Source organism: Artemia franciscana, chromosome 12 (assembly GCF_032884065.1).
Source record: "Artemia franciscana chromosome 12, ASM3288406v1, whole genome shotgun sequence".
Classification (NCBI taxonomy): domain Eukaryota; kingdom Metazoa; phylum Arthropoda; class Branchiopoda; order Anostraca; family Artemiidae; genus Artemia; species Artemia franciscana.
The window spans coordinates 24,492,011-24,509,068 of NC_088874.1; the positions used below are offsets into that span (position 1 = coordinate 24,492,011).

General features: G+C 36.4%; 2 protein-coding genes across 4 annotated transcripts in view; one reads left to right on the forward strand and one right to left on the reverse strand.

Annotated features, from left to right (window-relative positions):
* The window catches only part of LOC136033892 (large ribosomal subunit protein mL39-like), a 53,452-nt gene extending 50,799 nt beyond the window's left edge, over positions 1 to 2,653 (forward strand). For both annotated transcript variants that reach the window (XM_065714878.1, XM_065714879.1), the window contains exon 8: positions 2,537 to 2,653. In XM_065714878.1, coding sequence (XP_065570950.1) covers positions 2,537 to 2,596 — 60 coding nt within the window. In that variant the 3' untranslated portion in view covers positions 2,597 to 2,653. The remainder of the gene's footprint in view (positions 1 to 2,536) is intronic.
* Positions 2,654 to 3,288: 635 nt separating this feature from the next.
* Positions 3,289 to 17,058, reverse strand: part of LOC136033893 (ataxin-1-like) — a 55,721-nt gene continuing 41,951 nt past the window's right edge. The window contains exons 3-4 of one of the 2 annotated variants that reach the window (XM_065714880.1): positions 12,488 to 12,712; positions 3,289 to 6,199 (exon numbers count right to left, since the gene is read on the reverse strand). In XM_065714880.1, coding sequence (XP_065570952.1) covers positions 5,990 to 6,199; positions 12,488 to 12,712 — 435 coding nt within the window. In that variant the 3' untranslated portion in view covers positions 3,289 to 5,989. The remainder of the gene's footprint in view (positions 6,200 to 12,487; positions 12,713 to 17,058) is intronic. The other variant, XM_065714881.1, reaches the window with a different exon arrangement.

Sequence of the window (17,058 nt, forward strand, 5' to 3'; positions counted from 1 at the left end):
AAACACTTAGAGTGGAGGGATCGGGATGAAACTTGATGGGAAAAATAAGCACAACTCCCAGATACATGATTGACATAATCGGAACGGATCCGCTCTCTTTGGGGTAGTTGGGGGGGGGGGGGGGTAATTCTGAAAAATTAGAAAAAATGAGGTATTTTTAACTTACGAACGGGTGATCGGATCTCAATGAAATTTGAGGTTTAGAAGGATATCGTGTCTTAGAGCTCTTATTTTAAATCCCGACCGGATCTGGTGACATTGGGGGGGGGGAGTTGGGAGGGAGAAAGCTAAAACTTGGAAAACACTTAGAGTAGAGGGATCGGGATGAAAGTTGGTGGGAAAAATAAACACAAGTCCTAGATAGATGATTGACATAAACGGAAAGGATCCGCTCTCTTTGGGGTAGTTGGGGGGGGGGGTTATTTCTGAAAAATTAGAAAAAATGAGGTAATGTTAACTTACGAACGGGAGATCGGATCTCAATGAAATTTGATATTTAGAAGGATATCGTGGCTCAGAGCTCTTATTTTAAACCCGACCGGATCTGGTGACATTGGGGGGAGTTGGGAAACCTAAAACTTGGAAAACACTTAGAGTGGAGGGATCGGAATGAAACTTGGTGGGGAAAATAATCACGGGTCCTAGATACATGATTGACATAACCGGAACGGATCCGCTCTCTTTGGGGTATTTGGGGGAGGGGTTAATTCTGAAAAATTAGAAAAAATGAGGTATTTTTAACTTACGAACGGGTGATCGGATCTCAATAAAATTTCGTATTTAGAAGGATATCGTGTCTCAAAGCTCTTATTTTAAATCCTGACCGGATCTGGTGACATTGGGGGAAGTTTGGGGTGGGGGGGGGACCTAAAATCGTGGAAAACGCTTAGATTGGAGGGATCGGGATGAAACTTGGTGGGAAAAATAAGCAGAAGTCTTATATACGTGATTTACATATTTGGAACGGATCTGCTCTATTGGGGGGGGGGGGGGGGGTAATTCTGACATAAGTTAAAAATGACGTATTTTTAACTTACGAAGGAGTGATCGAATCTTCATGAAAATGCATATTTAGAAGGACCTCGTAACTCAGATCTCTTATTTTAAATCTTAACCGGATCAAGCTTAATTGGGCGGGGGCAGTTGGGGGGACCGGAAATCTTAGAAAATACTTAAAGCGGTGAAATCAGGATGAAACTGGATAGGAAGAATAGAAACCTGTCTAAGATACGTGACTGACATAACCGGATCGGATCTGCTCTCTTTGATGGAATTGGGGGGGGGGGGTAATTTTGAAAATTGAGGTATTTGTAACTTACGAAAGGGTGACCAGATCTTAATGAAATTTGATATTTAGAAGGATCTTGTGCTTTAAAGTTCTAATTTTAAATTCCGACCAGATCCTGTGACATTGGGGGGAATTGGAGGGGGAAACCGGAATTCTTGGAAAACGTGAAAAATGGGGTATTTTTATCTTACGAATAGATGATCGGATCTTAATGAAATTTGATTTTTAGAAGGAATTCATGTCTCAGAGCTCTTATTTTCAAATCCCGACCAGATCTTTTGACATTGGGGGGAGTTGGAGGGGAAAATCTTGGAAAAACACTTGGAGTGAAGGAATCGGGATGAAGCTTGGTGGATAGAATAAACAAATGTCCTTGATACGTGATTGACAGAATCGTACTGGATTCGCTCTCTTTGGGGGAGTTGGGGGGAGGGGTTCAGTGATTTGGCGAGTTTGGTGCTTCTGGACGTGCTAGGACGATGAAAATTGGTAGGCGTGTCAGAGAGCTGCACAGTTTGACTTGATAAAGTCGTTTTCCTAGATTCGACCATCTGGGGGGCTAAAGGGAGAGGAAAAATTAGAAAAAATTAGGTATTTATAACTTACGAGTGGGTGATCGGATCTTAATGAATTTTGATATTTAGAAGGACATGGTGACTCAGAGCTCTTATTTTAAATCCTGACCGGCACTAAACCTCTTATTTTCCTTTTTAAATCAATCTATTGATTCATAGAATTTTGTTAGAGCTCATACCATATGATCTCTTGGCTCTTAGCTCTTCTCGCCTCGTCACAAGTGCCATATGAGCTCTTAGCTCTTGTTTTCCAAAGGATACTTTTTTCGGATGCTCTAACAATGATTTGGAAAGCTTTGCACCGTTTCCTCTCTTCCCCTCTCGCCGTGTGTATCTCTCTCTTTGTTCCCTTCCTTTTCTAAATAGACGAATTTTATTCTCACAATCTTGTTTAATCTGTAAAATATTGTCTGAAATACAAGAAAAATAGTTGTTTTTTTTCTGCAGGTGATTTTTCCCTAATGCTCCGACAATGGCTTCTCTCTCTTCTACTCTCTTTCTCTCTCTCTCTTTCTTTCTCTTTCTTTCTCTCTCTCCTTCCCTGCCTCTCTCTATCTCCCTCTCTTTCTCTTTTTTTTCTCTCTCTCTCTCTCTGTTTCTCTTTTTCTCTTTCTCTCTCTCTTCTTTTTTCCTTGTAGTTGAAGTAATCGCTTTTACTATCATTCTTTTTCAGAATCCATGCCGAATTCCTGGATCACAAATATCCCTGCAGCAAGCTAGTATCGCATCATAATGTGTTTAATTATAATTCTTTAAAAAAAAAAAATACAAGAAAATTTAGTCTATGAAAGATGTTGCCTTGATATAATTTGTAAGGATCACTCAAGACACCATTTCAGGGCAAGGTAGCGTGTTATTTTTCCATATCAGAAATAAAGAAGTGGACGGACCCTATATGTGGTTTAAAAATACGTCTCATTTGAAAGTCATTCAAAATTACTGACAGTATAAGATTTATAAAGTTGAAGCCAATTTTCCCAAATCAACTGAAAGTGAAAACTGAAAAATGAGCCATATAGTACTACAAAGGCAAAGATATACTAAAGAAAACAGACTTGTTTCTGTTGATCCTTGAATTATGCAGTCTCATCTTAGTTTTAACAAGATTTTTGAAGAAACTAAAATTCATCTGGGGATGGGGGGGGGCCAGCCATTAAATTTTTCCAGGGAAATACTTATTATAATAGTATTAAGGTATACTTTCGTAAGACACCTTTGATAGCTTTGAAAGGCAGTCTAGAACTGAATTAATATTTCTTTTTTAGTTAAAAATAATCTGAAACGCCTAATAAAAGTCTTAGGAATGGCATATGGCGATTAGGAATGCGCAGAGATTTCAAGGTTGTTAAGTCGTACACTAATAAGTCTCCTCTAATTACACCAGTTAAAACACTTCTATAGTATCGCATAGAAAAAAAGATAACATAACGAATTCGTATACCGTTTAATTAATATAAAAATCAGACAACATACAGTTCTTTACACATAACACTCAAAACTCAACCTTCTTTTTGTTTAACTTTGGGTTTATAGAAAGGTCCATAGTTCTTGACACTAAATGAATAGAAAGGCCTCTCCACTTTGTTAAATACAAAATAACGTTTTGTTTGCTGTTTCATTCATACATAGTATTGTGAATCGTAAAACACATCATATTTTATTAACAAGTTTTTAGACATATAAAATAAAGAAAACAAGATTAAAGCAAGAAAAAAAAATAGAGGCGATATATCTTATCTATATAGTTGGCAAGTGTCCATAACACCCAGCAAACCACAAATCTGAGAATAATCGCTTCATATTATGACCACTTAACAACACAATGAGTAACTGTTTCTCCAGAGTACTTTTACAGAGTTCGTAAGCTTTTGGATTCCCACAAGAAAGTAAACTTTTTTTCTTCTTTTTTTTGCCAAAAGTCTAAAAACAAGAGAGGGATTATCATTATATAAGTTGCATATAGTCAGTAGGTCTTATTAAGAATCTTATACGCAGGTTGGCTAGTATACACTTTTATGTCTCAAGATCGGGGTTTTGAGTTGGAACTTATTAGGATTTTTTTTCGGGGGGAGGGGGATGGTGGAGGTTTATATTATTACTGGAAGGGTGTAAACTATTTTTTTCATATCTTTGCAAAAGAGTATAGAGTATAGAGCTTTCGCCCTACTTACGCTTTGACTCGTTCATCATCTAATTTTATGAAATGAAATTCCGCATCTGAAATGATAACGAAGTAAAATCTATCGATAAATTAGTCATATTAAATTTAAGAAGCTCTATATTTTACATTATACCCAAGATTATTCATAGAAGTATAAAAAAGGAGTAAATAGTTTCACTATTAGTTTCAAAAAAGGAGTAAATAGTTTGTAAATAGTTTCACAGATTTAAAAATAGAACTTCCTAAATATTTTCCACAGTTTTTCAGAATTTTCAAACGGAATAAGTTGTGCCATATAAGGACGAAATTAAACAAACATTTCTGAGAAATGAATTTGAAATTGAAAAAAAAATAAGCGTCACCATAAGCAAAAACAATAGCAAAAATTAAGAATTCCTTGTTAATTATTCAAGCTAATTGATTAGGTCTGAAATTTAACAAATGCTTCCATTTCCTATGAGCTCAGCCCAAAAGTTTATTTTGCCTGATTTTCTGACGAAGCTTTTGAGAAACTTCTGAGAAATGAATTTCCGAGGAACTTCTGAGAAATGAATTTCCGAGAAACTTCTCATAAATGAATTTCTGAGAAACTTACTCAGCAACTTCAAGCGAAACACAAAATTGTGAGCCAAAATCTTGCACAAAGGATAATTTAATACTTTTTTTTCATTATTAATCAAAATGTTATTTCAAGAACTATAAATGGAAATGAATCCGACAGTTGAACAGGTGTTATGTTGCAGTATGCAGATTTTACAGATGAGAGGGAGAGCTAAATAATACGCCTTTTTTTGGTGTTCTAACAAGCGGTTACTCATTTTCTTTCAGGATTACCAAACATTGGTATCGTTTTAACGGAATTTTTTACCCTTTCTGGATTTTTATGCAGTTTTGACAGCATTTTTCTTGGCATGAAAGACTAAAAAATAACTACAGGTTCTTTTGAATTGATGTCGAAAGTTTTAAAGAAAATATTTTCTAACTCTTTCGGTTGTTGTTGTTTGACGCGTTCGACCAGTAGGTCATATGCGTTCGTATCACTTGATTTATCTGTGCCTTCTGTAACCACTAGCTTGGTTGGGTGTCACTAACTCTTTCGGTTACAAATTTGATATTCCATTTTCATTAACTTCTCTAAAACGAAGTATAGATAGGGTAATGAAAAATTTGTCATTTAAAAAATACCATAAGATATGAAAAATACAAAAACTGCTCTTTTATTCTGTTACCTCACAACTGTAGCTGTGAAAAATAAAAATACTACGTTCATATCTTAAAACTTAAGCCGAGTTTCGTACGTAAATTTCACTTGCGAATCCCGATAAAGAATTTCTTTAATCCTAAGGTTACTACTTTAACAGAATGGTGCTTATCTATCATCGCTTTCTTAAGTTATCCACCTCCTCCTTTCTCCCGAGAATCTATCTCTGGTATTCATTTATAGGCTATTTGGAAGACAATATGATTATATAAGTAGATTTCAACACACACTTTTAGACACTTAAACTGCACTTAAATATACTTTAAAATATAAGTGCATATACATATGACTTTTAGGGAGGGGGAGCCGGGATACGAAAAAATGCATTTCTAGGCGATAACTTTTGTGCAACAAGATATTGCTGCTATATCAAAATGGGGGTAGGAGTGACCACCCTCCCCGGCAGCCATGATATGCAGGTATAATTATAAAAACAATTTCTAGCACAGAGAGGAACTTTTTTGTATCTTACAAGCACTTGCTGATGAGGATTGGCATACCTGTAGATACAAATATTGATTTTACACGAAGGTCAGAGATATCACTATACATAAATCATTGTATCAACCACAGAATACGTGGCCCCAAGAATGGTCAGACCATCCAAGGGCTATGCCAATTTGCCCAATCAAACATTACAATTGTCAAATACACATTTTGCGATGGAACATTCAATGAATCTTTATGAATTGGCAACACTGAGCTTAATTACGTACTTCTCCACTGGATAATGGCATAGGGTCTTTCTTAGTTGCTGATCCTGTGGCAACTTGACTTAAAGCCATGCACACGTCATTAGGCTGTAATCTCGAACAAGAAAGTCCATAGAGTTCAAGGGTTCTTAATGGGTTATAAGAGCACCATCCACGATCTATCACAAAAAAAGGTTGGTCTGGTGACGATGAGTGGACAACCTGGAATAAAATAAATCAATGTTGGCCAGGAAATTTCCATGCATTGTGAATATATTTTATATTTATAAGTTAATTAAATTTTATAAAATTGCGCAAATTAGCCATATTGTTATAACTGTAGAACATTCTGATTATACATTTTTCCTTAGGGTTTTTTTTCAATAGAGTTTTATAGAGTACACTAAAAACATACGTTTTGAAGTTTTCAAAATTAACAAGAGCTAATAGTTTAGTAAAGTACTGAAGATACAATTATTAAACATTGATATACCGATGAAGCTTGAGTGGCTAGGTAAATTTTACAGGGTAAAACTGACCTGTCAGTGGCACTAATTTTTATTCAGATTAGTTTTGCTAAAAACCAAAGGTCCTATCTGTTCAGTTTTTTACTTTCTTTTGGTTGAATACCCAGCCGACAAGCCTTGAATATGACAAGTGTTGCACGTATCAACTTAGGACCCTTGAGGATCGCCAGGACCTTTGTCGATCTGAAGAGTTCTTTTATGTGGCATGGTCTAACCATGCGATATAGTTGGTAATTATCTAATTGTCAAAAATAGTGGCGTATCCTCAAGGGTTAGATGGCATCGAAAATTGAGCAAGGAATACTTGTCATCAGATAGATGGCAGATAAAAGCCAAATAACTAACGGAAAATATTGACATATTTCTCATTAAATGAACTTTAGAAATTACCCCACAATATATAGAAAAAAACAAGAGTAAGAATCGTTCATCTAATATTTTCTTAATTCCTATGATAATAACTTTGTGGATTTCGCCAAAAATAAGTTCCCAAATAGTACATAATATAGAATGGGTACTATAGACGTCCAATTCTATTTTGCTTCCAAGTATGTTCAAATTTTGCTTAGCCTTAAAGCTTTTTCTCCCTTCCGAAGCACATAGCAGACTCAGATAGATGCACAAAGGTGTATTCAGCCTTTGGAGAAGAGGCATCAGAGTCCTCCCCTCAATAATAGGGTAAACTCCCTTTGAGATTGCTCTAAAATAACCCTACCCCAAGAAATTTGGAAAATCATGACCCAAAATGCACTTTTTTGTGTTTTTCATCTCTACATCTTAGAATATAAAAAACTCCAGCCCCTGAAGCAGGGCCGTATCCCTGGATGGGGCAGGGTGTGTGTAACCAGTTTGAACCCCCCCCCCCCATGGAAGTTTTGTTCGACTTATAGAAAAATAACATAAATATATGTAAACACAATTTGGTTGTGTTTTACAGGGTTTTTTGTACCCCCCCCCCCCTCCCAAAAAAAATAAAATAAATAAAATACTGGATACGGCCCTTCTCCCACGCCTCCCCTTTCTTAAATTTTATATCATTAAAACAGAATCCTCAATTGTTTAATATGTGCCGAATAAAGACGGCTTCGAAGTCGTATGGTTGTAGCGTAGGTATAAAAGCTACCTAAGTAGCGTCACTGGTGATTTGCGTTTTTTATGATCCACCCCATGACCCTTATCATCGAAATCTTGCGAGTTACTTACTGCACTGCCAATTTATAATCCTTGTATCCTAATCCCGGCACTATAATGTATAAGGACTTGGGTCCCAAATTGATAATGATATGGGTCCCAAATTGCTAAGCAATCCTCTGTCTCTTAAGCAAATTGATAACCGTTCGCTGGATCTCATTTTCAGCAACTATTCTAATATTCCGTTTACATTAGTCCAGTAGGTATGATTGACTACTTATGCATCGTATGGGTGCCAGGAGCTACATGCATTGGGTGGAAGTTGACCCCACTCCCCAATTTTTTCAACCTGTCGGTAAAAAAATGAATCAGGAAAATAACGGTGGGACGCGCCGCTATTTTATATGCTATTAAATTTTCATGATCCCAATCTAGTAGAAGAACCAAAGGTTATAGGTGCCCGTCGATCTGTTGTGCGCATGCTTACTAGTTTTCTTGTTAATAGATATCAGTGTGATAAACTCCCTCATCATGAGTCAGTTGAGTATTTAAATAGTTTTGTTATTCGTCACAACGGACTAAGTTTTTTATGCTTATTTTATGCACTTTCATTTTTTATGCTTTTTAATCGTATTTTAGACACAATTCTTGAACGTTTAAATTTGCTGACGAACTAACTGCCATAGCACAAATGCTAAACCCTCCGACAACAGAACAATCTTATTGGAAAATTTTTCAGAAAGCTGAACTAAGACAGGTGAAACTAACGGTTAATGAGACAAAGAGCTCTTATATGACTTTTTCCTTCCTGAAAGTAGACAGTCATACTTCCTATAATTCCTTACTAGCAACGAAGAGAACAGTTAGAATGCTTGGAATACGTTTGGACGAAGATTTATGAAGGAATTCGCACTTTGATTAACTGAATAAAATAGATGCCTCACTTTTACATTCTTTCCCAGCCTAAAAAAATGTCAATTGGTATACCAACTGACATTTTAAAGTCTGTATACTGCAATTATGTTAGACCTTCACTTCAATATACGTGTCCAGTTTAGGATCCGTGGCTGACGGAAGGACAAATCAAATAGACTTGAGATGGCACAAAAAGGACTGTAAAGATTATACTTGGACACAACTACTCAATAGACGATGATACACTCAAGCAATTAAATTTGAATTCCCTTGATAGCCGTAGACAGGAGTTGGCATATTTGTTTCTGGACTAAATATTTGAACTCTTAAACTCATCGTTGCATATTACCCTACCTTGAAAACCCTCCTACCAAAGGGAGTAACTTATAACATTGAGGACTGGCACTAGTATCGACAAAAAAAAACTATCAGTGCCATCTAGCATTAGGCGACGTTTGGCATTCTTTTTCAGTTTCATAATAAGAATAATTAATTCAATTAGTATAATTGGTAAAATCAACATAGTAATTATGGTCTAATCTCATTTCCTGACGGAAAAACGATTACAAAGTTTGAAAAAATTCCAAGTGTCACTAACGGCGTTGATCCATTTCTTGCCGACACCAGCACCAGTTTCCGCTCTTATAAGTTACCCATCCTCTTTGATTGTTTAGTCCAGTTTTTGCACCGAGGGATATTGGAAATCATCTGTCCTTTATTTTACTCGGTAAATGGAAAAGTTTGTGATACCTTAGACGTGAAGGAAGATTTGTTTTGTGAGGAAGAATTAGGGACATTGCTAAGAAGATTAAAAACAACAAGGCCCCCGGTCTTGTTAGTGTGGTAAATGAGTTTGTTAAATATGGCGGCTCTGAGGTTAGAAATAAGTTAATGAAGATTATGAATATAATTTTTGAAAAAGTAGAAGTGCCAAGCGATTTTAGGAAAACCTTAATTAAACCACAGTATAAGAAAGGTCATAAGAGTGAATGTGGTAATTATCGAGGCATTAGTCTTGTCTCTGTAGGTAAAAAATCACTTGGTAATATGATACTTTTTAGACTGAGAGATACTGTAGACAAAGTTATAGGAGAAGAACAGTGCGGTTTTAGAAAAGGTAAAGGATATGTCGACCAAATCTTCATTCTTTGGTTAATAATTGAGAAGTACCTGAGTTATCAAATACCTTTGGTCCTCGTTTTTATAGATTATGAGCCCCACTTTAACCCCATCGAAAGAAATCATAGTAAATCAAAGAATCAACACAGGAGATCGAAAGATACAAGCATGTGTTGGCAGTAGAACCAATGTAAATGCACTATCAATTCCCAAAGTTATATTGGCACTGACAGTTTCTGAGAGGAAATTAATGAAATGTCATTTTGATCCAAAACATTTAAGCACAACCTTGTCTATCTACTAGCTATGACAAGATTTATTATTATTATTTTGGAATACATAAAACATTTCTACCCTGTTACAAACAAAATAACGAGTGATTACGTGATTTCCGCCATACCTGGCGATGAGGGAAGAATGATATCCCCACTTATCTAATTTTGTTCTGTTTGTCGGTTAATATTGGACGAGTTTAGGCCAAATTGTTATTTGGCAAAGACCGGAACCCTTCGCCTTAATACTGGGAACATTACTAACCCTTTACAAACAAAATAATGAACAAGTAATAATTCCTGCCATACCTGCAGATGAAGAGGAGGGGCATCCCTACTTATCAAGCTTCGTTCCTCTGTCAGTTAAGATTTGACAAATTTAGGGCCAACACGTTTCTTGGCCGAGCCAGGAACCTTTCCCTCAATAAGGGAGACATCACAAACCAAATAACAACCGAGTAACTCGTACCTTCTGATGAGGGAGGGGGCATCCCTACTTATTAATTTTCATGCTACTTGTCAATTAAAATTGGGTAAATTTAGGCCAAAATTCTTTTTTGGCTATGCCACGAACCCCCTCCCTTCATGAGCCCTCTAGTATCCTTGCTTAAAATTTTAGTATTACGCATCCATAACTGAGGCGTAGTACACGTTGACTATATAAAAATACGTACGGGTTGAGTAAGCACGGGGGTGATAGAATATTCTGAACTTGGAGAAAATGCACCATTTCAATTTTTCTTCTTTATAATAAAAACCTAGATGCTGAAGTCTTAAAAGATATATAGAAATAGATATAAATAGACACGACTTTGAGGAGGGTAAAACATATTTCAACGGGGGAAGGGTGTCAATTTAGGAAAAAGGTTTTTATTTAGTGTTTTTTTTTTGTTTTTTTTTAATAAAAAGAAAAATTATCGAAAGTAAGGAGCAACATCAAAACTTAAAACGAACAGAAATTATCACATATATGAGGGAGGTTGCCCTCGTCTCAACACCTCCCTCCACTCTTTACGCTAAAGTATTTCGACCCTTTAAAAAAACGTCACTTATTTTTTTAATTAAACCACCCTGAGTTTCCGGAGACGTTTTTAAAGAATAGAGACAAGATTTAAACCTTAGCGTAAAGAGCGAGGCATTGAGGAGAGGACACCCACCCCCCTCATATACGTAATAATTTCTGTTCGTTTTAAGTTCTAATGTTGCTCCTTAGTTTCAGTTGAAAAAACTTGTTTGTTTTTTTTATTCAATTTCTGATCCTTTTTTAAACAAAGATGCCAGGATATCTGGCTCCACATCCATGGAAATATACCCCTCCCCACACAAATATCCTCTAAACAATTCAATCCTGGCGAAAATTCACCCTTGACAATTACCCTTTGCCATCTCCACGAGCAAAACTGAATCGGTAAAGAGAAAGCAAGACATATAAAGAAGTTTCTTATAGGAATTCTGGCACATTTCCCCAGTGTAAAATTTCTCCTGAAGACTTCACCCCATGGAGTCTTCTCTTTCCATGCAAAATTCTCCCCGTGCAAAATCTTCACAGCAGAAAATTCGTCTTCCCCTCCCAACCTGAAAAATGTATGCATACTTCCCAATAACAAATACTATACGTAAACAATGGGCAAATTTTATAACTTAGACTTTTTCCAGGGGCTATGAGGGGGGGGCACGTTATCTCTAAACACATAGTTATTGGGCCTTTAAACTATGCTGAACAAAACATTAATCTTGAAATTTTGATCAGACGATTCTGGGAAAGAAGTGACGTGGTAGGGGGTCTAGTTTCCCTCCAATTTTTTGGTCACTTAAAAAGGATACTAAAACTTTTCATTTATATTAGAATGAGCCCTCTCCCTACGTTCCGGGCCCACTGGGCCGATACGATCACCCCTGAAAAAAAAATAAACAGGCATCGCTCTTTCTTTTGGCAAAAACTACAAAATTCCGCATTTTTGCGGATAGAAGCTTGAAACTTATACAGTAGGGTTCTTTGATACACTGAATCTGATGGTGTGATTTTCAGTAAACTTCTATGGTTAAGAATAAACTTAGTGAAACTTATATATTTAGAATCAGCCTAATAAGCCAATCCTTTTGATATATCAATTGGTAAAATTCCGTTTTTTAGAGTTTCGGTTACTATTGAGCCAGGTCGCTCCTTACTTACAGTTCATTACCACGATCTGTTTGAAAGGTTTTGCGTAAAATTGTCTAACCCTCTAAAAGAGATTTGGATACCCCAGACTCAGACACGACCTCGGCAAGACACAACATAGTGATTTTATGGACTAATAAAAGAATGAATATCTACCTAATACTAATATGAGAGGGAGGGTTTATAGGTATTTTTAAGTTTCAGATAGCAAAATTCTCTTAAAATTGTTTTCATTACCTTGTTGAAAAGGACATTTAGGGGGTGGAATATCACAAAGAATTCCACAATAGCATCACTATTTTCGTTAATATACTGAACGATGGAAAAATAATAAATAAAGACATAAATAAAATAATGTATTTTATAAGAATTTTGAAGGACCAACCTTAGTAGCACCTCCTGTAAGGAAAGTGATTGTCAAACTACCATCTACATTTTCATTCAGACACTGGATCACAGATTTCTCTATTTGAATATCAGGAGATTGTTGAGCAGAAAGGACAAAATCTTCTGCATTCAACTCTTCTACTCTCTTCAAAGAATTATTTGCTAGTCGAACAAGAGATCCGCGACGAAATGGGGCTAATGGCTGACCTCGGGCACCTCGAAGCTAGAAAAGAAATAATATTAAAGATAAGTGATTGCGCAATAAATGGCACCTTCACAAGCATAAAAACATATCAAGACGTCTAGCAAGGGTAGTTTTATTTGGGCAGCCCATCAATATCAGTGTTTTCTATTCTTTTCATCATTGTGGAACTTTGAAAACAAAATACACAATACAAGAAGCTCTTTGACAACGGATTTCGTACTTAACATGGCTAAATAGTAGTTTATTTTAGTTAAATGCTTCTTGTGAACCTTCTACAAAATCCTATGTTTCTAAGAAAACCCTGATCGAGAGGACTATATTTCTTAGGGAAAAAACAAGACCTACTTAACATCTTCCATTTGATGAGATTAAATAAATTTATAAATTCGTCCGTTCGTGCAAGCGCAGCTCATAATTGCAAATAATCCCATAAACAAACTTTTTACTTATTTTTTGAGACAAGTTATAAGTAAAAACATTACATTTTTTTTATGAAAATAAAAACTAATACCAAAATCCACCACTACTACTACTACTACTACTACTGAGAGCTAATTGCAGCATCAAACTGGCTGAGGCCAACCAAGCTGAGCCTTCGAACCAATCTACGCAAAGCTTCACTATTTACACCCTTCCTTTAAGTTCTAGTTTTCTTGCGCTTCCATTCACGAGGGATTCGGAATAAAAAAAAATTTCATCACTAGGAGGGAATTGTAGCCCCCTACCACATATATAGAATAGATTTTATCGATTTCAGCTTTATAGTCAATATTTAATTTCATTTCAGTAACTAGTAATTGTTTTGCGAGAGCAACACTTTGGTTTTGTCGTGTTTTTTGTTTTGTTTTTTCTAGCACCCCGATTTCAGCTTATTCGTGGAAAATGGTAAGGGTCTAACCTCTGCGGTTTTTAAGGAAAGTGTGGACCGTAGGCCGGATTGATGAATATGACTGTATTTTGGAAAGCTTTGTAGAGCTCTTGCCTGGGGCCAAAAAGAATGATTTTTACTTGTGCTTGAACCATAGTCTATTGTGTGTGAAGTGGCTTGGAGTCTTATAGCCTATGTGAGAGAGAACTATCCGAAGTTATGCAGTCAAGCTTTCGCTTCATCAAACCATGTTTCTGCTTTCGAATGAAAAGCTTCGTTTAGCAGGCAAGCAGGCAGGCACCAGTTTCAAATTGAAGATGGACTAAAATCTATAAGTGTTAAGCACATGCGGCAGTTACCCGGCCTCACAGCCAATATATCTTCTTTGAGTGATAAATAGAAAAAATTACAGATATAAAATAGTGGGGACCGAAAGTGTTGCCATCTATTGTTTCTACCCATTTCTGTTCGTGATTCCAGCTGAGCTTATCATTTGGTTTTTCACACTTAGGATTGCGGTAGAGAAATGGTATCAGATGTACCGCTTAAACTTTTAAAAGTTCTCTTATTGCTAAAGAAATTAGAGTTTATCCTTGCTCCTTTCTAAGTGATGACATAAGAAACTTGGCCCACGGCAAAAAAATCAACTTTTGAACTAAGACGGATAAATTTTTTTTTTTCGACGGCAGTCGGTAGCTCTTGATGAGCTGATCACAGCATATGCCGTCCACTTTTTGGTAGAAAAATTCTTTCATGAGTAAAACTTGCGGAGTATTCAAACACATGTATTATTTCGTGCCTACAACATTCACCATTAATTTGAAATAGATTGAGAAATACCAGTTTGAAGGTTTAAAGGGGTTGACAACTTCAATAGTAAGGTACACACTGAAACCAAAAATAGACCAATACAGATATCGTATCAAATATGCCTCTTAAACTTTAAAAGTTCACCCATTGCTAAAGAAATTAGAGTTTATCCTTTGCTCCTTTCTAAGCGATGACGTTAGAAACTTGGCCCACGGCAAAAAAGTCAACTTATGAACTAAGACAGATAAAAGTATATATCATCCATTTTTCGGTACAAAAATTCCTTCATGAGATATACCAGTTTGAAAGTTTAAAGGGGTTGACAACTTTATAAGTAAGGTACACACTGAGACCAAAAATAGGCCGAAACCAACTGCGAGACATATAGGAAAGTTTTAAGCAACAGTCGGCTGTTAGCTCATAATCATCTTCCGCAATGAGGGGTTTGCAGCTTTTGCTAGTTTGTGCACAAATTGTTTGTTTCCGGTGTATTTAATGGTAAGACCAATTTGGTTCCAGCGGCAAGACATGTAGGGGACTTGTAAGTAACAATCGGCTGTTAGGCTACAATCATCTTTAGCGATGAGAGGTTTGCAACCATTGCGAGTTGGTGTACCTAGTATTTATTTTAAGATCCTTACAGATTAGCAACTTCAGCGTTTAATCGAAGCGAGGAAACAAAACCAAAGTGTTGCTCTCGCAACACTTCACTCGGCGAAGCCGAAAAAAGATTACCGCAACACCTCACATTGCCAAAACACCGTAGATCTAATTTTTAATTGAATTTTTCTTTGTTTTCGGTATCAAATTGAGGATAATTTACGTGACATCAAGTCAAGAACCATATTTACTGTATGCTTCATTCTTTCTCATGCTAAAAACTATTTTCACCTCTAATCTTATAAAGCATTTCCCACGACCGGATCGTAGGAAAAAGAGGAGGAGGGGCATTATTTCCCTCCTAACGCGTAACTCGTTGTTTCCCTTTTAACTCGTAAAAGGAGCACCAACTCGCAGTTTCTGTTCAAGATAAAACCCTTCCTATGTTCTGCAAACATCCATTTGATTGAAGCAGTCATCGTGACCGCAATACTGGGGAGATATAAGAAGGGGAATATTTGGAGCCCTTGAATAGGACACCATTACATCGCTCTCAATATTCAATTCAATATATGGATATATACTTTTGCCATCTTATCATTTGGCAATCGGATCTGCAATATTGCATTTGCATACTTTGTCCGTTTGCATACAAAAAAAGGAAGATCCTTGGGATTTTGAAATTACTTCGAATAAAATTTCTGTCTGATCCGTGTTCCATCGTGATGTAGTATTCTTATCTTTGCAGTGCAGTTTTAGATCATATTTTCATTTGAAATTAATTCTTTGCTTAAGTTAGTGTTGTTTCCCCAAAACACTTTTTGAAAACTTAAGGGCCAAAATTTCCCATAAGACCCCGAGTTCAACAATTTATAAAGTCTTTGTTTCGTCCAAAAAATAAGGGAAGGGGGGGTACACACGTAAAAAAACGCATAAAGTATTACTTTATATTCATTTTTGTTACGTTTTTACAAGTCGGGTAATTGTTTCAGGAGGGGTAAACCCCCTAGCCCCCTTGATACGGCCCTGCTTTGGTCCTTATCCCCAGAGGTTGCAAAGGTCACACGATATTTGCTTTTTTGCATTTCAACATTATTGGCTAAAATGGCTACCTTTAAATTTTGACACAAGGCTACTTTTGTCCCCGATACGTCCCCCGAAAGGCGTGAGAGAGGGCTCGATTGTCCTCAGATCATTGTTGGTTCTTAAAAAGCGAACTAGAACTTTCTATTTCTGCTATAATGAGACCACTTCAGAAATTCTACAGCCGCTGGTTCGATCACGAAACTGAGGAATAAAGGCTTCCGATGATATTAGTCTGAATGTGCAAATTTCGTATAGACATTCTCTCACCTTCACAGAACCACGTTGACTTTCTCTTAAAATTCACCTACACATCTAATGCAGTCTCTACTGTAATGTAACAGTTATAATTCTACCAAGTAATTAGCTTCCAAGAGAAATCAAGTTAATGCCTCTTTAATTACCGCACTTACTCTTATCACCTGTCTTACAACGGGTTTCATTAAACTTTCCTAAAACAACTAGGTGCTTTCTCTTTATTCCATATGTATTATCTTCGGTTTCTAACTAAGTCTCCTATTGAAATCAGTTTCAAACAGTTCGTGGTAACGAACTGTAGTAAGGAGCGATCCGGCTCAATAGTAACCAAAATTCTAAAAAAATGAATTTTGATATAAATAGCTACATCAAAAGAATCGCATTTTAATGCTGATTTTAAATATTTAAGTTTCATCAAGTTTAGTCTTAGCCATCAAAAGTTACGAGCCTGAGAAAATTTGCCTTATTTAGGAAAATAGGAGGAAACACCCCCTAAAAGTCGTAGGATCTTAACGAAAATGACATCATCAGATTCAGCGTATCAGAGAACCCTACTGTAGAAGTTTCAAGCTCATATCTACAAAAATGTGGAATTTTGCATTTTTTGCCAGAAGACAAATCACGGGTGCGTGTTTATTTGTTTGTTTTTTTGTTGTTTTTTTTTCCCAGGGGTCATCGTATCGACCAAGTGGTCCTAGAATGTCGAAAGAGGGCTCATTCTAACGGAAATGAAAAGTTCTAGTGC